This window comes from Propithecus coquereli, unplaced genomic scaffold (genome assembly GCF_000956105.1).
Source record: "Propithecus coquereli isolate 6110/MARCELLA unplaced genomic scaffold, Pcoq_1.0 Scaffold4, whole genome shotgun sequence".
In the NCBI taxonomy this organism is placed as follows: Eukaryota; Metazoa; Chordata; class Mammalia; order Primates; family Indriidae; genus Propithecus; species Propithecus coquereli.
The window spans coordinates 14,364,664-14,388,428 of NW_012149729.1; the positions used below are offsets into that span (position 1 = coordinate 14,364,664).

At 34.1% G+C, this 23,765-nt stretch overlaps 1 protein-coding gene across 1 annotated transcript in view; it reads left to right on the forward strand.

The window, feature by feature from the left end:
- Positions 1 to 23,765, forward strand: part of IMMP2L (IMP2 inner mitochondrial membrane peptidase-like (S. cerevisiae)) — a 1,121,063-nt gene that overhangs the window by 820,663 nt on the left and 276,635 nt on the right. The window contains exon 5 of the mRNA XM_012652788.1: positions 18,110 to 18,175. Within this exon, the coding sequence (XP_012508242.1) occupies positions 18,110 to 18,175 (66 nt within the window). The remainder of the gene's footprint in view (positions 1 to 18,109; positions 18,176 to 23,765) is intronic.

The following is a 23,765-nucleotide window of genomic DNA, read 5'->3' on the forward strand; positions in this document are numbered from 1 at the left end:
AACTGGAGGGTTCTACAGGGACTTTGTATCAATCATTAATCTATTAAAACTGGGATTAAATATTTTTTTCTTGCACGAAAATTGGGAATGTTTAGTGTAGATTATAATCTTATTTTAAATGGAATTTGTCTCCTCAAGCAATTAATAGTTCGATTCATTTATCTTTCATATTAAAATTTATTGTGATATACAGCCTTTTAGAATGAAAATAATTTTAGGGTGTCACCATCAATTTCTCTTTGGTGTTGCTTATGTTTCTTTGTATTGATTTCTTTTAAAGTGAAACCACATTGCCAACAGTAATGAGAAAACCACCATGAGAAATCATAATGTAGTGTTCTGATTAATAGATGGATAGACTCACATTCATAGTTCTGGTCTCGGTTCCAATGATCTGATTTGTGCTTTTTGGGAAATATCCATTTGTCTATGACATACCTTTCTCATTGTAAAACATAGGTAAAATTATTTCACTGTTTTAAAATATTTCCATAATTAAGTCAGGGCATTTTAACATACTCAGAATAAAAGCCTAGAAATACGCTAACAAATGGCACAATCCATTATCCTAGAAAGAAAACACTGAAACAAAGAATATGAGATTAAAAAGTGGTCTAATGTCTGTCATTTTTCAACTTTCTAGTGGCTTATTGTGAATATATCTTAGACCTTGGACTTCTTTAATTGTGCTTGTTTTCAAGAAAGTTCTGTGAACTATTTGCTGTTTTTCCCGAGTATTTTTAATATAATATTGTTGTTTTCATTTGGTACCTAGTTTTAAGTGAGAACCAATTAATTAAAATATACAACAGATATACAGATTCCCTTTGCTTTCCACACAAAATTGGTTGATTGAACTTTTGCATTTCACTGGAGCAATTAAATTTCCCAGTAAGAATACATTTAGCTACAAATTTAACAGCTCATAAACTGATGAAAAAAATCAACAAATTATGGGGCCTAGAAATGGCTTAATCTATCTGTACCATCTTTAATTATTAAAATTGTCTTAAGGCTGTAAGAAGGAAGGAAAGAAGGAAAAGAGGAAGAGTAGAAAGAAAGAAGGAGAGAGAGAGAGAAAAGCCATTTGGCATTTATTTGGAAGCAGAGTCAAATTTGCTATTTGGTGGTAGAATTGCTATCTGGATGTAATAGACCACAACATAGACTTCATAGAATGTTATGTAGTGATCTTTGTAGCGAGAAGTCCATTTTGTGGTTTTACTTTCAGAGATTATAGCTTCTTTTCCTACTTAAATTAGGAATTGGACCCATGGAGCTCTCTATTATAAATAATTATCTCATTCTGAGACTCACTGTATGCCAAGCAGATGCCTGACAGCTTATGTTTAGTAGCTCATGTGATTTCTACACCAACCTTGGTCAGGGCTGGGGGAGTCAGCAGTAACAGTTGTCATCATTCTTTTTAACTCATAACAAAATAGATGCTTAGATAGGTAAATAACTTGCTTGAGGTGATACAGTTAGGATTTCGGTCTGAACTCTAAAAATAATGCATGCCATAGATTGCAATAAGGTTTTGTATGCTAGTGCCATACGGAGTACCTGGCTCCTGGTTGTTTGATAAATGATTAATGACTATAAAAAAAGAAGCAGAAAGACATTGTTTTGTACCTGATACCATAGCCTTTCTGTTAAATTATAGTTTATCATTTTGCCTGATCCAAGCAAGGTTTTTATATTCTAAAAAACCCTGGAAATGGAATGCCTTGCTCTTTTTTTACTTGAGTTATGCTGTTCCATACTAGTTACAGATCCAATTCCAGGTTGACATTAAATATGGAATTATTAGAATATTGTGTTTTTCCCTAGTAGGAAATTTTAGAATTTTGTATATGTTTTAAAATCAGTATTACTTGTCATGTTCATTTTGGAAATCTTTTATGGCTTTTTAAAATGGCTATATCTTTATTGAACGTGTGGGGAGCTAATATGCTCAATTTCATAGACTTCATTTGAGGGTTCACGGCTGTATTTATCAAAGGTGGGCTGTACTACTTGCATTAGAATCATCTAAATGCTTGTTAAAATGCAGATTCTAGGTTCCCAGGGTCCAACCTTAGACTTCAAATTAGTTTCAGAACCATTGATCTACAGACTGAAGACTACGGAATCATTTATTTTCATGTCAGTATAAATTCTCTTGGAAAGAAATGAGAAGTTATATATTTTTTCAAAGTCTTCAGTTGCCAGGTTTTTTTAAATTAGATCATAAGAAATATACCAAGATATTTTTCCTAGGTTGATAAATCAATTTGGATATTCATGACTAGTGTCAGTCATGAAAATGGCAACTGGGGGATAAAATTCTGGTACATGCTACAGCGTGGATGAGCCTTGAACACATTGATTATGGTAAGTGAAATATACCAGACACAAAAGGACAAATATTATATGATTCCACTTAAATACTGAGGAGCAATATCTGGCATATGTACTATAATCTATTCATTATTATCAAATATATATTTTTTAAGTACAGGTAACTGACTTGGGACTGGTTATAATGAGAAGGGTAACACTACCTTCATGTCATCTTACAGAGACAGAAATAATATATAAATAGACATTAGCAAATGAGAACTTTTAAAATAGAAGTTCAAGAGATGTAAAATTCTTGATGGATTCCAGACTATGTTTTGGCTTTGTGGCTAGTTTTTCACATTTAAATCATCACTGGTATCAGTTCTACTATACCCATACATTGCAAAATCCATTTTCACATTTACCTCAAAGCTATTTTCTTGTTCTGGTTTGGTGTTTCAGGATTTAAATGTGAAATTATATTGCTAAGCTTAATGTAACCAAAAGTGTATGGGAAAAACTGATGAACTATTAGTTTACATACTTTCAATTTATACTGAACATATTCCATTTTTGTGTGTAATAAAATTTCTAACAAAACCAGTGTTTTACTATGACTGTGACGGTACAACCCATTGCAGTGTTAGTGTGTCTCTTGATCCATATCAAGGGAATAGCTTAGCACTAAAGCCACCATTCAGAACAAAGAGACTCTCTTGGAAGATGATATGACATCAGGTCAATATGTTACTTCAGCTGACTCTAGCATAAGACATCTAGGAGCTATGGTCTTGAAAATTAACTTTCTGGATCAAGATAGTTTATTAGTCGGCAGTTAAGAAATTCTGTGTGCATTCGCCAAAGCTAAGGTTAAGGTGAAAGCAATTGAGCCTTTTAACACTTAAGAAAAGGTGGAGGTGAAATGAAATAGCCATTCAAAACAGCAAATAATTAATTGAGTCTCTCTGTTAACAGGCAGGGGATCAAGAACACACAGCCGCAGCAATGATACAGTCTGCATTCTAAACAGCTGAGTCTTTGACTTGAAAGTGACTAGATTGGATCATTGGAAACTAATTAAAATGAGGTTTTAATTTAGAAGGGTAGTGATACAGTTTGAAAGATACAATAAGAGATTCAAATATGGTCATTTACCTTTCTGTCTTCTCGTTTGTTCTATAGAGTTAAAACTTTGAGTTTCATTTCCGTTCCTTTTTTTAAATCATGTTATATATTTGTTTTAAACCTGCAACTTATAATTCTGCAGTAAGATATTGATTATTCGGTTAGATCAGTGTAACTATGAATGAATAGACTTTTATGTGTTGAAAGTTAATAAACATGAAATATGACTTTTCTGAAAACGTTTGAATTAGCTAGCTCTTCATCATAGGTCTCCCCTGAATATTGTAATTAAATTTTTAAACCCTGGAATTATTAGAACTTGGGGAATTGTAATTGTAAAAGATGAAATGTGCAGAAAATTTTCCTTCTATGTATAACACAAAACAATATAACAGGAAATAATTGTGTTTAAAATAAAGGGCCAAAAGCAAATGCGCATAATATTTAGTTGACAAATAATTTCAGAGAAGGATAAGTTTCCAAAATATATGGGGGGTGGTGCTGCAGAAAATTTTTGGGAAGAAGAATAAGAAAAGACCTGGAACATTTCTTGGATTGTGCTGTAAAGAATGAGAGGAAGGCGTCTGAGTGCCAGTGAACAGCCTGGAGGGATGGGCATCGTGCTGGAAAAAGCAAGGCAAACAGATGGCAGCGGGGAGAAAGAACTGATAAAGGGTGGGAGAGACATGGTATGCATCAGTAAGGCTTTGGGGCTCTATGTTTTAAAATGAAGCTGAATCAGAGGATTTTTGTGAGAAGTATTTACTTGATTTTGCTATATCTTTTTCAGAAAGGCATTTTGTTTTAGGGAGTTGGGTTAGGCTATTGAAAAGTTTTAAATAGAGTTTAATAATGTTATATAAATCAAAACATCTATCCATGTGGTCCTTCCAAAACATGGTGGCGTTACCTACAAAACCCACTCTAAAATGTGGTTTAGATCCCTGCAAACATATTTTATGCTGGAGATCTTTCCTAATCGCTGATGTTTGTGCTCATGTCTCTTGGCAGAGCTCTCATGCTAGAGTGAAATGAAACTCATAAGTTTCTACCATTCAGATGAAGAATGGTGGGTGGTGAGCATATGTTTCTGAGAATCTGCTTTTATTTAAATCAAAGCCTCCTTCATACATTTAATCCACAGGCATTGTAAGACCAGTTGGAGATTATTTCTCTTAATTTTATTTGGCCTTGTTTTATTCCGTTGTAGAGGTATTTAGAATTAGGAATGGTTCTTATGCCAGTGTCTGGGAGAGAGTCATTAAGCTTCAGATGTGGGAACCATAGAGAAATCAGGCCCGCTATGAATTTTGTCCACACGTGAAGATGAGGGTTTGCTCTCATTTTGACTTAATAATCTCCCACTGCTGTTCTGGTTTTGAGGAAAGCTGTTGAACATGTTCGAGCTGTAGAATGGTCTCAAAGCCTGTGAAATGTACAACTCACGAAGAGCATCAACATGACATTTGCAGAGATTAGAGTCCATTTTGTGTGTGTACAGAATTAGAGGACCGACGCTCAGAAAAGCAGGTGAACCTTCTCACATTAATCAATGTCTTTCAACCTAGAATCAATACAGCTTCCTGTAAGGAACAACCCATGTGGGCAGTCATTGTATGTTTCCATTGTAATTGGGGACTCAATTATTCAGAATAAAATTTTAAGAACTAGAAAAAATGTGGCTGTAGTCTGTGCGTACTAAACAATGATAGAAAGGGGATAGTCTTCTGACAAATCGTGGTCTCAACAGACTCAGTATTTTTATTAAAAAGACTTAACTAAATAAATTTTATATCTATTGCTGACTATGTACAGTCAATTACAAATGGCCTGACAGAATCTGTAGCCTTGTGAAAGGATACATCACAGGTTGAGATAGGGTTCTAATTTTTGGAAAGGCATTTCTTTGGTGTTCTAGAGATAGAACACTAGCAACTAGGAATTTTTCCCCAGCCTTATTAAGGTATAATTGACAAATAAAATATGTATTTATCGTGTAAATACATATATATACATATGATATGCATATACATTGTGAAATTATTAAATAAAGCTGATTAACATATCCATCGCCTCATATTAATCTTTCCTTTGTGGTAAGAACATTTAAGATCTACTCTCTCAGCAATTTTCAAGTGGATAGTACATTATTATTTACTCTGGTCACCGGGCTGTACAATAGATCTCCAGAACTCCTGTCTAACTGAAACTTTGTACCCTTTGACCAATATCTCCCCATTTTTGCCTCCTCCCCCGGAACCCATGGGTTCTACTCCCTGTGACTAGTAATAATTTGACCTCTGAATTTTTTTTTTTTACACAAATAATAGAACTTTTCTAGGATAACCCAATAAGAGAAAGGGCAATCATAGGAATTGTTGAGTAACAACAGCATGGTAACCAAACTTTCTCTGATTCTGAGGCTCTGTTAAATGACTAGAACCCAAATGTAGTGCCCGCAAGGATCTGCTTTCTCTAAGTCAGTGCTTTGGTGCTGTCTTTGCTAAAGCCCCAGGCACTGCACAATCTTCTTACTCACCTACCTGTGTTTTTCTCTCTAGTCACGGCTCTGTACTTCTCAGGCGTGGTTTACCCCAATAAGGTAACGTCTATTAGTTCTTGGACATAATTCTCCCCTGTTTTGCTTTTGTTATCTCCAAAGTTCCCTTATAATCTCTCACAATTTTTTTAACCCCTAAATTTTTGCTGTTCTTAACTTGCCCTCTTTCACCAAAAGATATTTATTTATTCTCTGCTACTAAAAAATCCTTTCCAAATTAAGCCTTCCCTGTAGCTCTCTCCCCCCTCTCTAGCTCCATGTAATTCATCCAGCAGAAAGGAAACAGGTAATACTAGAAGACTTAGAAACATATGCATACTATTAAGAATAGGAGTTGGACATTTAATTTAATCTTAGTGTTATTTTTATTAGTATTAGTATGAAAGCATTGATAAACTATCATAGCAACAAGTTCTTATACATAGCAGAAAAAAATCATATGGAAAAAATTTCTGATAACTTAGCAACTAGAGCTATATAAATGGCTATCAAGCCAAGCTGGTAAATGATAACGCTGTTTTTAGAGGTGACAAGTTGCAGTTGATTTTGTAAAATCCCAAACCTCATGTATTTTTTTTTTCCAGAGACAATTTGCTAATACTACTCAGTCTATTATTGGGGGCATAAAGTTGACATTTCTAAGGGAGCAAATTGTGTGTCATTATTGGAACCTAACTGAGAACTCTTCTGCAAAACAATAGTACTGTATTTTAAAAATTAATAAGTTCAACAGGGTTAGAACAGAAATGAATCAGGATACTTCATATTCCACTTATGTTCTAACCTCCACACTGTCAACATTCTCCAAGGGAGGGAGCGTTTTAGAGAAATTAGGATAGTATCATTGATTATGCAGAATTTCACCTCTCCCCACACATACACCTAACTCAATTTTGCTAGGAAATTTTGAATCTAGCAGCACAGTTGAAACATTAATGATGCATGTCACTACAGTCACTAGAGAGCATATTAATCCATAGATGTATGCAGTGGAATAAAAAAATGCAATGGGTACAAATTCTCAGGCCATAAATATCAGGAATGCAAAATTATATAACTTTATTTTGCCATTACCGAATTTAAGTTTCCTATTGCAAACAACATCTTATTCTTTCCAACTGAGGGTAAACTTAAGAGCTTTCTGAGGTAATTCAAGGCAAATTAAATCTGGTTATGGTTCTGCATCTTGTCTCACTAGGATGTAAGTTCTGGGGATTTTACAGTGTGATGGCGTCAGGGGAGGGAGCCTGCACCTCACTCGACGCCTTTCCCTGCTGGCATCCATGGAGAGAGGTGTTGGCATGTCTGGTTCTCAGTTGTAAAGGTCCACCCACTAATGCCCCCCAGTGCTGGCAACCACTGAAATGTCCCCATTCCCACATGACTCTTTACAATCCGTTGCTTGATCCTGAACAGTGTCATATGGTAACCTCAAGTGCTCCAGGTAAAGTACTCTAGGTGAAATGCTCAAGATTGCCTTTGTTCTCACTCTCCTCATTTTTACCAAGACACTTCCTGCCCTAAGCTTGGCATCTCACACCCTACAAATGACCAATGTCATGGCAAACTGGCAAGTGAGCCATGTTGGGGACAGGCTGACCCTTGTGCCATTCTTCTAATAGCATTCTCCAGGTGACTACAGGTACTACTAACATCTTGTATGGGCTTTGGCTTAAAGATCTTGACTTCAGCTCTTGTATACTGATACTCATTTTGCATTTCAGTTGGTCTGCCTTCTTTGTGCCATAGTGATGGAGATGGATATGGTTCGATATAGAAAATACAAATAGCTTGCTCTTAGAGGGTGTTTTGTGGCAACTGAAAATACGTGATATATTTCCCAACCTGATTAAAACTAAGTCAAAAGCTGGTTAGCTTAATTGAAGTATTATAGTTATGAGGCTAGATTGTTGGATTTATTTCTTCGAAGACCAGTTAATTGTTTTATCCCACACCCCTAAATGGTATTCTGTTGCAAAGGCATACTCATGGAGATAGGGTGGATAGAAGGCTCAAACCTAGCTTGACTATGTGAAGAACAAACACTTCTGAATATATGTCCAACTTTGGGAACAGAGTAGTGCTGTTTCTGTATGAAAGTCTGCACTTTGAGAGTCTATATTAAAAAAATAGTATTTAAATTTATGTTATGTATTCATCTCCTTCATTTACACAGATATGTTCAATTTTAAGCATATTCAAGATATAAAAACCCAGGTTTGCAGGATAAATAAATCAGGGAATGTAGTTTTTATAACCAGAGTTTCTTTATAGATCAAAGGAGTTTTTTAAAATACTGTGATTACATATTGCATGGTAGAATACATACACACACACATATATTACATATGTGCCATGTTATTTATGTGCTATATATATGTTAATTTACATACAACCTATTCTAGACAATGAGGTACAATTGTAATTTAAAATCTGAAGATTGTACCGTTCTATGTTTTGAAATGCTTGAGTTAATAAACATTGGTGGAAATTGATTCATTGTTACTATTATACTAAATTCTTTAGATTTGTCATTGTTATATGAAGACATTTGTTTTTCAGAATCAAAAACAATTACAAAACTACTGCAGCTCTTTTCAATTACGGAAGTTAGAGTCATAATACACGATTAATTGATTTTTACATAATCCAAGGCTGATTTACTAATAAGACCAGTTGTCACTATTTGCTTGTTAAATACCTCCTAATCATAGTTACTGAAAGTGAAACAACTCTTACATTTAACCAAGAAATTTTTTTGTCAATAAGCAACAGTTTAATTCTTTAACGTTCATGCTTTCGTTGTTTTATCAGTACTATTACAATGCATTTACTTGTGTAAGGGATTGTAGAAGGTAAGTCTGAACCATAAAGTTGTTGTTCCTGCTGCTGCGTTCTCAGATCATGAGAAACCTAGCTGAAATCTCTCTGGTGCCCTGAAAGATTCTATTGTTGCTCCTCGGTAGCCTGATTCAGGTAGGGTATGCTTTGAGAGTGGCCAAAGTGGATGAACCATCCCTTCCCTAAGCCATCCTCCACAAAAATGAGTTTGTATGAGCCCCAGTGTTTGAAATTCTACTCACTTCTCATTGAAGTTTTCTATACACATAACCACCTCTGTCCCTGCCGGATGATACCTTTCCCAGGATCCCCAGCCACTTCTAGAAAATAAGACAAATTTGAAACATTAACCTGGGTTCTTACCACCTCATTTGTAAGTCGTTTTGCTAATAATGAGGCCCTTGGATTGAAGCATTTTCTGAGCTATCAGGGCAAAAGTGATTGTTAAGGATTAGATATACATTTGTCATTTTCTAAAAGTATGTCTGAAGTTAAAAGCTCTGCACTTGTGAGCATCTCAAGCATGAATCCAAAGAACAACAAAAGTCTGTAGTTTCTTTTGTTTAAAAGATTCACATGATACAAAGAGAAGTCAGCAAAGGGAAAATCATAGCTGAAATACTGACCTAGGATTCTACTTGTGAGAATTAATAAAAACATATTGAATTTCAAAAATGAATCATTAAAAATGGGGCAGTATGCACAAAGTTCACACTGTTGACAATGAAGCAAGTGTAGAGAATTTAAAAATGAAATTACTCATTTCTCCTTTATGAATTTATTTTAAGAAGGGATGTGTAAAATTTAGTGAGTGCCTACTATATGCTAGAATTTCTGCTAGAGCTTTTATGCATGTTCTCTCACTAGTTATATGATGCTATAGGTAGAAGAACTCTTCAAGATTTCTAAACTCAAATGACCTCAGTCACTACATATTTGTGAAACTGTGTCACTGGTGGGATTATAGCACATCCTCAGTATCTGCTTCTCAGTGACAGTGGACTTTTTTTCATGTAGGAATGTGGGCCTAGGGATGCCAGATCTCACCTTTTTTCAAGAGGAGTAAGAAATTTGAATTTTTATATGAAATCTCTGGTTTGCTTGACCAGCTCAAGATTAAAAAAAAAAATACATGGACCACACAAAACTTCCCTACAAGCTAGATTTGGTTGTCTGGCTTCCGGTTTAGGACCGCTGATCTAACCTTATCTTCCTGAAAATGAGACCTAGATTGGTCGTGTAGCTTGCCTTCAGCCAGCAGCTCACTTACAGCAGAGATGGAGCAGTAACAGCGGACTCCATGTCCATTTCACTCCCGCCCATGCATTTGCAGGGTGCAGGAGGACCGTCATGTGTTCTCCAGTGGAAAACTTAGGTTGTGGAGAATGGACAAGATTAAAAGCAGCAGAGAAAGGACTAGATATCCTCCTAAGCCTTTTCTAACTCTAACCACTATGTTAAACTCTGGCAACATTTTCTGAAATTTAAAAGAGAAAGAAGGAGGGAAGCTATCATTTGATGTGACTTTTTATAACTGTGTTCAGGGGCCTTTTCATTCTACCTCTTATTTTGTTGATTAAAACAACAGCAAAACTCATGTTTTTGAAATTCGATGATGTAAAGTTATGTGATTTAATGCATAGTTATCCTTTAGGTCAGTGAAAGGTAGCCTACTTAATAAAAGCCATCACCGGAATATTCTTACTTTTACCTCAATAAGGCGCTGAGATTTAGACCTCAGTGTGATATTTACAACATAATTAGTGTCTGGTAAACGATGGGACTTTTGAGGGATCAGTGCTTACATTAGACTATGGCTAAGGTGACTTCTAATCCTGAGATTAATTCTATGATAATCTGGGCCAATACTGAACCAGAGATTATGAGACCTAAGACATGGCTGTGTTTGGCTGGTAATGGATAAAAATTGGAGCATTTATATCAAGATAGGAAGTGAAATTCAAAATAAGAACACTGAGCATCATCTTATGGAAATCCTATTGTGTCTACACTAGATCCTTCTCCAGCCTGCACAGCCATTGGGTTAGAGACATACTGTGCCAAACCAAACAGATCTGCTGAGACCCAGGCAGTATAAAGACAATTCTAGGCTCCTTGTCCCAGCCTCAGAGAAATCTTACCTAACTAAATCAGAAGCCTAAAACAGAATGTTTAAAACCCAGGTCCCAGAAACAAATATTATAAAATGTTGCTTATTATGAAAACACTAAAATTAAAACTTAAATGCAAATTTGAGTATTTGTTGGGCAGCATACATTATGTTCCTAAAACAAGGCATAATCCTTCACTTGTTATTCTTTACATTTTCTCAGAGTTAGGTGGCCAAGAAAATTAAGACAAAGAGAAGTTTAATGACTTTTATGATATAAATCTGTAATAACTCTCCTACCACTTCTACTTACATCAAAATAATGCATTCAACAGCCTAATGATTAAAATATAGATTTTAAGCAGTAATGGAATTAATGTTAGTGATAGCTTTTTTTATTTTGAATTATTTGATTAGATTCATGAATTTAATATTACATTAAAATTTATAGATATGTTTGAAGTAGTAATTCATAAGACTTTAATTATATAGATAGCTCACTTTGCATATTCTATTTTGCCTCATGATCTTAAAATATAGATTATTTTAAGATGTAAAGTACTTCTCAAACATCTCGAAAGCTTACAGATTGTTGGCATAAAATATTTTTTATGCTAATGGGGGTTGCTTTTCATATTATTTCATTAATGTTAATCCCACCTCAATATTAGATTAAACTTGGTAATGAGTTTAGGTCTCACCCCTGTCTTGGAGCATTTCTTCTCATACGACACAAACAGTTGTCATCTGATAAAGGGCATCACAATAATCTGGGCGTGAAAGTTTTTAACACACAGAGCTTTTTTGCCCCTTTGTTTTAGATTCTTCCTACTCTTTTCCCAGTAAAATTGGTTGAACATTTTTCTTTCTGTAACAACAGATGTGAAGTCATGACACCAATAATGTTTTCTACCTAGCATTTTCAGTCCACATATTCTGTTGATATTTTCATATCATTAAATATTCTTCTATAACATCATTTTTAGTGACTGTAAATTATTTCATTTTGTTGATAGACTATAATTTATTTACCCAATCTCCTCTTATTGAATTTTTTCTTTTATGTTTGTATAGCTAAAATTTTGCATACATCCACAATCATTTCATTAAGATAAATTCCTGTAAGTATAATGGTTATGTTAAAAAGAATATAAAATCTTGACACTGCCTTAACAAAAGGCATGTTGTATGACCACACAGTTTATATAGAGAGTATCCATGTCCCTAAACCCTCAGTGACAGTTTATTTTTATTAGTAGTAATACATCTTTTTCAATATGGTAAGAAAATGTTTTAATATCTCATTGTTTTACTGTACAAACTTATTTGGTGACCACTGAGGCTGAATAGTGTTTTATGCATTTCTACTTATCTAAACAGAGAGATGGGAGAGGGACATTTTCTAAAAGCTCTATAGGTGGCGCTGCACAGAGGACCCAAATTCCATCAGCTTGAACATGCCTAGACCCCTTGCTCTAGCTGTAGGTTAATGACATTCAATTGTAGAAATATAATGTGTATTCAATTTAATGAAGGGGAGAGGCCAGTCAAAACTCAGATCAAATTTTCTTTTAAAATAAAGAATATCAATAAAGTAGTGGAAAACTGTGAAACTAATTATCACAAGTAGATGCAACTAGTTGACATGATTTCATTTTCTCTGCAAGATATGTTTGAAATATAAATCTGATTGAAACTGCGTGTTTTTTTTAATAAAGCATATATTTTGAATGTATTTAATCTTTTCAGTTCTGGTATGTTTACATTGCTTTTAAAAGTAGTTCAATTCAAAATATGACTTGAATTGAAAATATTTTGTCTGTGATTTTCAAATACATATTAAATGATCATTTATGTAATTATGAGATGTTCCTTGAAATGGGTCTGTGAAATGAAAAGACTTAAAATGTTACTTGTAGGAAAGTGACCATATTATGATAGGATTATCCATTGCTGCATAACAAATTATCCCAATATCTAGCAGCTTAAAACAACAAATATTTATTATCTCACATATTTTCTAAGGTTCGAGAAACCAGAAGCAGCTTAGCTGGGAGGTTCTGGCTCAGGGTCTCTCATGAGTTTGTAGTCAAGCTGTTGCCCTCTAAAGACTTGCCTGGAACTGAAGGCTCTATGCACAAGCTTTTTAGCATGATGTAATCCTGTTGGTCTGTTTTTGCTTTTTTGCTTGTGCTTTTAAGGTCTTAAAAAACCTCTTTGCCCAGACTAATGTCCTGTAGTCATTCTCCAATGCTTTATTTTAGTAGTTTCATACTTTCAGGCCTTATATTTAAATCTTTAAACCATTTTGAGTTGATTTTTATGTGTGATAAAAGATGGGAATCTAGTTTCATTCTTCTGCATAATGATATCCAATTTTTCCAGCACCATTTATTAAAGAGACTATCCTTTCCCCAGTGTGTGTTCTTGGTATCTTTGTCAAAAATAAGTTGGCTGTACATGAATGGATTTAATTCTAGGTTCTCCATTCTGTTCTGTGGATCTCTATGACTCTTTCAATGCCAGTGCCATGCTGTTTTGGTTATGATGGCTCTGTAGTATAATTTGAAATTAGGTAGTCTCATACCTCCAGCTTTGTTCTTTTTGCTTGGGATTGCTTTAGCTACATAGGGTATTTTATAGTTCCATATGAATTTGAGGATTTTTTTTTCTATATCTGTGAAGAATGTCATTGGTATTTTGATACGAATTTCATTGAATCTGTAGATCACTTTGGGTTGTATAGAGATTTTTGGTGAATATTAATTCTTCTAATTCATGAACAAGAGGTATTTCTTTATTTTTTCCTTTCTCTTCAATTTCTTTCATCACCATTGTATAATTTTCATTATAGAGATTTTCAATTCTTTGGTTAAATTTATTACTAGGCATTTTTGGGGGTAGCTATTGTAAATGAGATTGCTTTCCTGATTTCTTTTTCAGCTAGTTCATTATTGGTATATAGAAATGCTACTGATTTTTGCATATTGGTGTATCCTGCAACTTTAATGAGTTCATTGATAGTTCTAAGTGTTTTTTAATAGAGTCTTTAGGTTTTTCTAAATATAAGATCATGATGTCTGCAAACAAGGATCATTTGACTTCCTCGTTTCCAATTCGGATGCCCTTTATTCCTTTCTCTTGCCTAATTTCTCTGGTTAGGAACTCCAGTATTATGTTGAATAGAAGTGGTAAAAGTAGGCATTCTTGTCTTGTTCCAGATCTTAGTGGAAAGGCTTTCAGTTTTTGCCTGTTCAGTATGATATGAGCTGTGGGTTTGTCATGTATGGCCTTTATCATGTTGATTTACGTTCATTCTGTGCCCAATTTATTGAGAGGTTTTTTTTTTTTGTTTTTTTTGTTTTTGTTTTTGTTTTTGTTTTTAATCTCCAAGGCGTGTTGCACTTCATCTAGTGCTTTTTCAGCATCTATTGAAATGATCGTGTGGGTTTCAGTCTTTGATTCTGTTGATGTGGTATATCACATTAATTTATTGGTTTATGTTGAACCATCCTTGCATCCCTGGGATGAATCCCACTTGATTATAGTGAATGATCTTTTTAATGTTTGTTTGTTTATTTGTTTATTTATGTATTTTTGCATGCACCCACTTCATTTAATTTATATTTATTTTTTAATAATTTTTATTTTAAAATATTATGGTGTACAAGTGTTCTCGTTACATGAATGAATTGTATAATGCTAAAGTCAGGGCTTTTAGTGTGCCTGTTACCATAATAGTAACATTGTACCCAATAAGTAAGTTTTTATGCCTCACCCCCCTCTAATACTTCTCCCTTCTTAGTTTCCAATGTCCTTTACACCAATTTATGTCCATGTGTACCCACTATTTAGCTCCCACTTATTAGTGAGAATACGTGTTGTTTGTTTTTCCATTCCTGAGGTACTTCACTTAGGATGTTGTTCTCTAATTCCATCCAACTTGTTAAAAATGACATTATTTCATTCCTTTTTATGGCTGAGTAATACGCCATGGGGTGTGTGTGTGTGTGTGTGTGTGCGCGCGCACACACACACACACCACACACACATTTTCTTTATCCACTTATCAACTGATGGGCATTAAGGTTGATTCCACATCATTACAATTATGAATTGTGCTGTGATAAGCATTCGAATGTAGATCTGTACTATAACACAGGACTTAAATAGGACTCCAGAACAAAAGGACCTAACAAACATTTATAGCACATTCTACCCAAAAACTGCAGAATGTACATTTTTCTCATCAGCATAGGGAACATTTTCCAAGATAGATCATATGTTAGGCCACAAAACAAGTCTTAGCAAATTTAGAAAAATTGAAGTCATATGTATCTTCTCAGACCACAGTGGAATAAAACAATCAATTCCAAGAGAAATTCTCAAATGATACAAATATATGGAAATTAAACAACCTGCTATTGAACAATCCTTGGATTATTGATGAAATCAAGATGGAAATTTAAAAAAAAAATTCAAATTGAATGATAAAAGCTACAAAAGCTTCCAAAATCTGTGGAATACAGAAAAACCAGGGCTAAGGGGAAAGTTCATAGCCTTAAAGGCTTACATCAAAAGACAGAAAGATCACAAATTAGCAGTCTAATGGTATTGGATTTAATATTTCCATTTTCATTTCTGATTTTATTTATTTGGATTTCTCTTTTTTTTTTAGTTTATGCTAAAAGTTTGTCAATTTTATCTTTTCAAAAGACCAACTTTTTGTTTTGTTGATCTTCTGCAATTTTTTGTCTCTGTCGTTTATCTCTGCTCTTCATTATTTATTTTTTCTATTAATTTTGGATTTGCTTTATTCTTACTTTTCTACTTCCTTGAAGTACATTTTTAGGCTACTTGAAGTCTATTTTTTATATAGGTGTTCATTGCTATAAAATTTCCTCTTGTACTGCTTTTACTATACTCTATAAGTACTGGTATGTTGTATTTCCATTTTTATTTGTTTCAAGAAATTTTTTACTTTCTTAATTTCTTCTTTAATTCATTATTTGTTCAGGAGCATGTGGTTCAATTTCTTTGTATTTGTACAATTTCCAAAATTCCTTTTGTTATTGATTTCTAGTTTTATTCTGTTGTGGTGAAAAAAGATACTTGATATGATTTTGACTTTTTTGAATTTGGTGAGACTTATTTTTTGACCTGGAGAATGTTCCATGTGACGATAGTAAGATGTGCATTCCAAAGCAGTTGGATTAAATGTTCTATAAATGTGTGTTAGGTCCATTTAGTCTAGAGTATAGTTTAACTTTGGTGTTTCTTTGTTGATTTTTGCCTGGATGATCTGTCCATTGCAGGACGTTGGGTATAGAAGTCCTCTACTGCTATTGTATTGCCATGTGTTTCTATCTTTAGATCTGTTAATATTGGCTTTATATATTTGGGTCCTCTCGTGTAGATAGTCACTTAACCACAAAGGAAGATAGTAAGAAAGGAACAGATGATTTACAAAACAATTAGAAAATAGGTAACAAAATGGCAGTAGTAATTTCTTACCTATCAATAATAACATTAAATGTAAATAGACTAAATTCTCTAATTAAAAGACATAAAGTGGGTAAATTGATTAAAAAAACAAGACTCAAAAAATTCTGCCTATAAGAAACTCACTTATAAAGAAACACATATACTAAAAGTGAAGAGATGGAGAAAGATACTCCTTGCAAATAGAAACCAACAAAGAGCAGGAGTAGCTGTACTTGTATCAGATAAAATAGACTTCAATACAAAAACTGTAACAAGAGACAAAGAAGGTCATTATATAATAACAAAGTAGTCAATTTAGCAAGAGGATATAATTACAGTAAATATGTGTGAAGGATCTACTTCTAAGCTCTCTTAAATGACTGTTACTAGACGTTTGTTCCTTAACACATGAGTCTCTCTCCTTTGGGCTGCTCAAAATAGACATGAATTCTCCTAGAGTGAGTGATCCAGGAGAGAATCTTGAGAAAGAAAGAAGAACAAGGAAGCATGCAAGGGAGGGAGAAAGGCAGAAGAAGAGGAAAACCCCAAGATGAAAGTGTAATTCTGTTTTATAACATAATCTCAAAAGTCTTATACCATGACTTTTACCATACTCTCTTGACCTCACAGAGCAGTCCTACTATAATGCAGAAAGGAACTACACAGAGTATATATACCAGGAAAGGCAGGGATTTATTTAAAGTAAATAGTATTACTTTAAGTAAAAATTAACCATAATTAAGTAGCATAAAATAAGCGATATCTGCGTTAAGTATATCAAAACTGTCAAATTCTTTTAACTGTCAGTAGCCCTATGTTAACACTCTGAATATCATAGTCATCAAATGACTTTTAAATGTAGTTTAAAAGAATTCTCTAATTCTTCATTAAAAAGTGCTCTCATCTTCAGTGCTTTTTTTTGGTGAGGATTTAAATAAAATGTTTCTGTTAATTTTAAATGAAATTAAAACTATAGTATATAATCATTTTAAAGAAATATATAATCATTTTCTTGTATATGAATTCTCTTTCCTATAAGTATTTATCTTTAATAACAGTAATCAATTAATAATAAACTTTATCCCTGAACAGCAAAATTTTTTTATTCTGCTGTATTTTTTATTTTTGTGAAGTTTCAGCATTGATTCTTTTCCCCCAGAAGTTTAAAATGAAAATTACTTCCATAGTCATTTCATTCTCTTGGGACCTAAGTAGGTTTGATGTCATTTCATGGGTACAAGGGATTCTATAATGACTGACTCATTTATTTATTTATGAATGAGATAGGGTCTCACTCTGTCACCCAGGCTGGAGTATAATGACATCATCATAGCTCACAGCAATCCCAAACTCCTGGGCTCAAGCGATCCCCTTGCCTCAGCCTCCTCAGTAGCTAGGACTGCAGGTGTATGCCACAAAGCCTGGCTAATTTTTTAAATTTTTTGTAGAGATGGGGTCTTGCTATGTTTCTCAGACTGGTCTCAAACTCCTGGCCTCCCTAATCCTCCCACCTCGGCCTCCTAAAGTGCGAGGATTACAAGGATAAATCACCTTGCCCAGCCTGTAATAACTTTAATATAGCCAACTTTATTATAGCATTTCTTTTTATTTTCTTAAAATAACAGAGGCATAACTAATTGAATAACTTTGTCTTATTGTTATAGGTCTCCTAAAAACCCAGAACAGAAGATTATTAAGAGAGTGATTGCTCTTGAAGGAGATATTGTAAGGTAAGTACTTAAACTGCTGTTTCTGAGTTCAAGTTTTAAATATGTAGATTGTTGTTTGGTTTTAAATCACATTACTTGGGAAGTGCATTTCAATTCACAGGGCCAAAGCTTCAGAGACATCCCAGATGAGCTGATACATCTTTAGTGAGCTTCATTAACTATTTCAGAATGTAAGGCTTAAATAAGCTTAGTGATCAAATTGTCATTCTTTACTTGTGAGGCATAGGAGAAATAAATATTAATTTTATACAGTAATAAAATTAACCACATACTCTAAAATGGCTATTAAATCATTGTTTTTCAGATATTAAAATTAGCACAATTATTTTAAAATTATAATATCAAGATCATTTTAGAAAAATTCAAGCTAATACGGAAACTAAGAGTAATCTTTTATAATCATAGAGATGGGAAAAATTGCAAAGGATATGAAAGAGAAACTTCTGAATCAGTGACAAGAATGGAAGCTTTAGATAGTAACATTGTAACAATCAGGTATTTATGCATCCTGTAATAATATTTATTCTACTTGCTGATAAATCAAGAGAAATGTTTGCAATTCAGCAAGAAAATATTTATGTGACATGACATGTCTTGTTTTGATTGCTTTATTTAAATAAGTTGTAGCCAGATCTATAGAATGTGGTAGCCAAAATGCTTTAAAACCTACATTCAAGAAGTTTTATTATCCTGTTTTCTCAAAACACTGAATCCTAAAGTATGTGTATTAATGACAGTACATAAGCGATTCAACAAAGTGAACCTCAGTTGGTTTTAGAGCAGAATCGAGGCCCACAGTTCTCAAAAGGTGGCCCGAGGATCCTGGGGGATCTCCAAGACCCTTTTAGGGCGTCTTTGAGATCAAAACTACTTTCCTAATAATATTAAGACATTATTTGCCTTTGTTACTCTCATTTTCTTGTGTGTGCACAGTAGAGCTTTCCAGATGTGTGATATTGCAATAGATTGAATGTAAGAGCTGTTTTTCATTTAGCCAGACACTAAAAATACTTGAAACATCTGAAGCATACCACTCTCCTCACTATTTTTCCTTTGTTTTGAAAAATAACAATTCTTATTAAAATCTATTTGTTAACATGGGCTTATTGTTATTTAAATTGAATCAATACATAAAGATTTTTAGAAATTCTTTATTTTAATATCTAATGTGGTAAGTGCTAGCATTGCACATAAGCAAACATCTTTGGGATCTTCTATTATTTTTAAAAGCGTAAATGAGTTCTGAGACCAAACAATTTGAGAGCTTGTTGATACAGGAATCTATGGCAAAAATTTTCAGGTGAGGATTAACTGCTCATTAGTAGCCTGCGTGATATTAATGAGGCTATTGTATTGAGTTGTGGTTTGTATGATTTATCTTTGTGGATATTTGGTTGGTCTCTTTTTCCTTTTAAAAGATTTTTTGAGGCATAATTTATATATGATACCATTCTCCCATTTTAAATATACAGTTCAATGAATTTTGGTGTAAATTTATACAGTTGCACATCCCTCACCACAATCTAGTTTTTGAACACTTATGTTACCTCTGTAAGTTCTTTCCTGTTTGCACTTAACTTCAGCTTCCACTCCTAGTCTCAGGAAACTACAGGTCTACTTTCTGTCTCTATAGTTTAGCCTTTTCTAGAAATTTTATTTAAATGGAATTATACAATATGTAGTCTTTTGTGTCTCTCTTTCTTTTTTAACTTAGAATAATGTTCTGTGTGTTTCTCTGTGCTGTGCATGTTATCTGTGGTTCATTTTTATTGCTGAGTATAATCCACTGTATGGACCTCCACATTCTGTTGATCCATTCACAAGCTGATACACATTAGGATTATTTTCAGTTTGGGGATATTATGAATAATATGATAGGTATTTGTATTAATACCATGAAATTTTGCATCTTTTGGTGGAAATATGTTCTCATTTCTAGTGGGTATACAGTCAGCCTTCTGTATCTGTGGGTTGAGCATACCTGGATTCAACCAACTGTGGATTGAAATTATTCAGAAGAAAAAAAAAAGATGGTTGTGTCTGTACTGAACACGTACAGACATTTTTGTTATTACTCCCTAAACAACACAGTATAATATATATATAGCATTTACATTGTATTAGATATTATATATATAGCATTTACATTGTATTAGATATTATATATATAGCATTTACATTGTATTAGATATTATAAGTAATACTGAGTGTTATGGTAAGTATGTGTTTAACTTTTTAAGAAATTGTCAAACTATTCACGAAAGTGGCTGTACCATTTATGTTCCACCAACAACATACAAGAATATACAAGGGTTCCAGTTTCTGTGCACCCTTGCCAGCACATGGCATTGTGAATATTTTTGAATTATAGCCGTGCTAGTGAGTGAGAGGTAGAATCTCACTGTGGTTTTGATTTGTGTGTCTCTGAAGACTAATGATATTGAACATTTGTCCATGTGCATGCTTGCCTTCCATATATCTTCTTGGGTGAAGTGTCTGTTCAAATCATTTGCCCACTTTTGTATTGGGGTTGTTTATATTTTGAGTCCTAAAATGTTCTTTGATTTTGATTATTTTGATAGAGTGAGCATTTTGGGAAGGTGTATGTTTAATGCTGGGATTTAAGTCAGGAGTAAGTGTATAAGTATAAAAGGGCTTAGTTATCATTTCTTATAAAATATGCATTCTAAATTGGAAGAACTTGGTGACATTTTTTTACTTTTGGAAGAGCCCATCCAACCTTCTGATTTCAGTAGGAAACTAGGAAGAGAAAACCATTTTATATGCACCTGTAAATATCCAAAATATACTTTTTATAATTAGAAAATAATATATGGATATCATGCAAATCCCATTCAAAGAAGAATCAGCAAACCTTGAAAACATTATGCTAAGTGAAAGAAGCCAGTCACAAAAGATAACGTATTATATGATTCCATTCATATGAAATATCCAGAATATGCAAATTTATAGAAATGGAAATAGATTAGCAGTTCCCAGAAGCATGGAATAGGGAGAATAGGAGTTACTACTAATGAATACAGGGGTTTTAGGATTTAGTCACATTTCCTGTAGGTTTTGGGAGTATTTTTATTTTGAATTACACATAATTAGAAGTTAGGGAAGGAACCGTAATTTTTTCAGAGTTAAGCCTGTTAAAGGCTTAATCCAGTCTTCTATTTAATGTTCTGTTAGTCAGCCTTCTTCAGGTTGCAGAAACCAGATATGCTGTGAAATATACCTTACAGAGTACTTATTTTAAAGATTATCTGGGGAAGTAAATGCAATAGGCCAAGCCGCAGCATAGCCTCGCTGAGGAATGGGAATGGTGGTGCAGTGGGACTTCCCAGTTTCTGTCATTTGTGCCCTCTGCCTCCTGGCACATTGCATTTGCCTGTCTCCTCTTTGTTTTGCTTGGCTTTTGCCCCATTGTCAACTGCTGACTTCCTTGGGTGTACCTCATGTCTAAATTACCTGAGAGAAAGAAATCTGAGTATGCTGCTTTGCGGTAGAGATCTAGGATTTGTCCACCTGACAGACTTCTTGGTCAACCAGCTGATTGGCTACCTTTGGGGTAAGTGCCCCTCCCTGGTCCAATCATCTGCAGTGAGGGAGACCGGTGACCTGGGACACTCCCTGTTAGTTATAAGGAACCTGTTGGAAGAGGCTTGTAGTTATGACAGATACTATGAGTTGTTCCAAAACGAAGCATTGCAGTCAGCAGTCACTTTTCTCAGCATTACCTTTTAGGAAACCTCAGTTCAATAAAACCATAATCTGTTCTCTTAGTAGTTGCCTTGACATTACCCTCTGGGGAGGATAAACTTTTTTTTTTTAGTTTTTAGTTACAGAAATAACACAAACTTGTAAAATTCAAAATGTAGTAATGAACATCCTTGCACACATAACTTTTTACACATGTGTGGTTTTGTAGAATAGATAGCTGGAAGTGAAAATATTGGGTTGAGGTATGTTGTTGTTATTAATTTTGGTCGTTGTTATTTTTAGTTCTAATATATACTGCCAAATTTTTCTCCCAAGAGGTTTGTGTATACTCTTATCAACAAAGCGTGAAATTACCTTTTCAGAGAAAATTTATTTAAAGGTCATGTGCAATGGGGAAGTTTCAAACTTAAGATTCAGAAGTTAAAACATTTCAACACAAATTTTAAAATTAGTTTTAGATGATCAAGTTATATTTATCAAGTCAGTAAACTAACCACGTAGACCTTAGTACCATCCATTTAATGAGCAGTAGCTTAGATACTGGAGAGACATAATGAACAAAAGAGACAAGGTTCCTGCCCTCATAATGCTTACATTCACGTGGTTGGAAGCAGACAATAAACAAATTTCATATATAACACATATTGCAATGGCATGGGTGAGAAATGCCATGAAAAAAAATAAAGTAGGAAAAGATGTATAGAGAGATGGTGAGGGCCTTGGGCTGCTATTTCAGATGGGATCTTCACTGACAACTGTAACACAAAGATATTTGATCAAACTCAAGGGAGCGAGGGAGAGAACCGTGCTGGTATCTGAGGGAAGGACCATTCAAATCAAAGGAATAACGAACTCTAACCTCTCAGGATACTTATTAGGTAAGTTCAAGGAATTGCAAGAAGCGAGCATGGTTAGACCTTATTGAAGGATGGAAATTGCTGTAAGAGATTAGATCTAAGAGGTTTGCAGAGCCTTGTGGGTCAAAGTAAGGACTTTGGATTTATTTTAGTAGAATGGCAAGCCAGCGGAGGCTTTTGAACCATGGAGCGATTTGGTCTGATTGGCATTTTTAAAGGATCACTCTTTCTGTGCTGCTTGGAGAATAGACTGAAGGGGGGCAATCTGACTCAAATAACTGGTATTTTATTTTTCTCTTGAGAACATAACATTTAAATTCTTGTAAAATAGTTAAGTATCCTTGTTTATGACATGCATGATGACTACTTTGATTTGTTATTTTCAGTGACTCAGATAAAAGTAGTCACGTTATTTATAAGCACAGTCATCATAATTACATTGACAAGGTAAAAAGTAGGGTTGAAGTATTTTTTCAGAGAATTGAGCCAAATATTCTTAAGATTGTAAAAGATGAGACTTTGAGAGGTCTGAACTTTCTACCTCGATGTCAGCATTGATTAAAATCACAAGGCAATTGCTTGATTCTCAGGATCTCATAGCTCGCGATGTAATCACTTCCACAATGTTGACCCGAATGGGTATGCTTATCTATTACACTGAACTTTAAAAAGCTAATGATAGTGATGTTTAGACAGACTCATTAAGTCCATCAAAATGTTTTTATAGTTATTTGCTTTTTCTTATTAATTTGTTATGATTCACATAGAAGCATTGTCTTAGAAAAACATAAAATTTGTAAAGCACTAAACTGCAGCAAGCCAATGTGAATCAACCACAGTTGAAATTTTTAAGGCATCAACTTTTTTTTTTTTTTTTTTTTTCCGAGAGGGTCTCATTCTGTCGCCCACGCTCACGTGTCCCCGTGTGCTCAGGAGGCTGTGTGTGGTTCTTGCCATTATGTGCTCCTGGCAGGAGTAGATAGCAAGAGACCTCTATCTCCCCCATC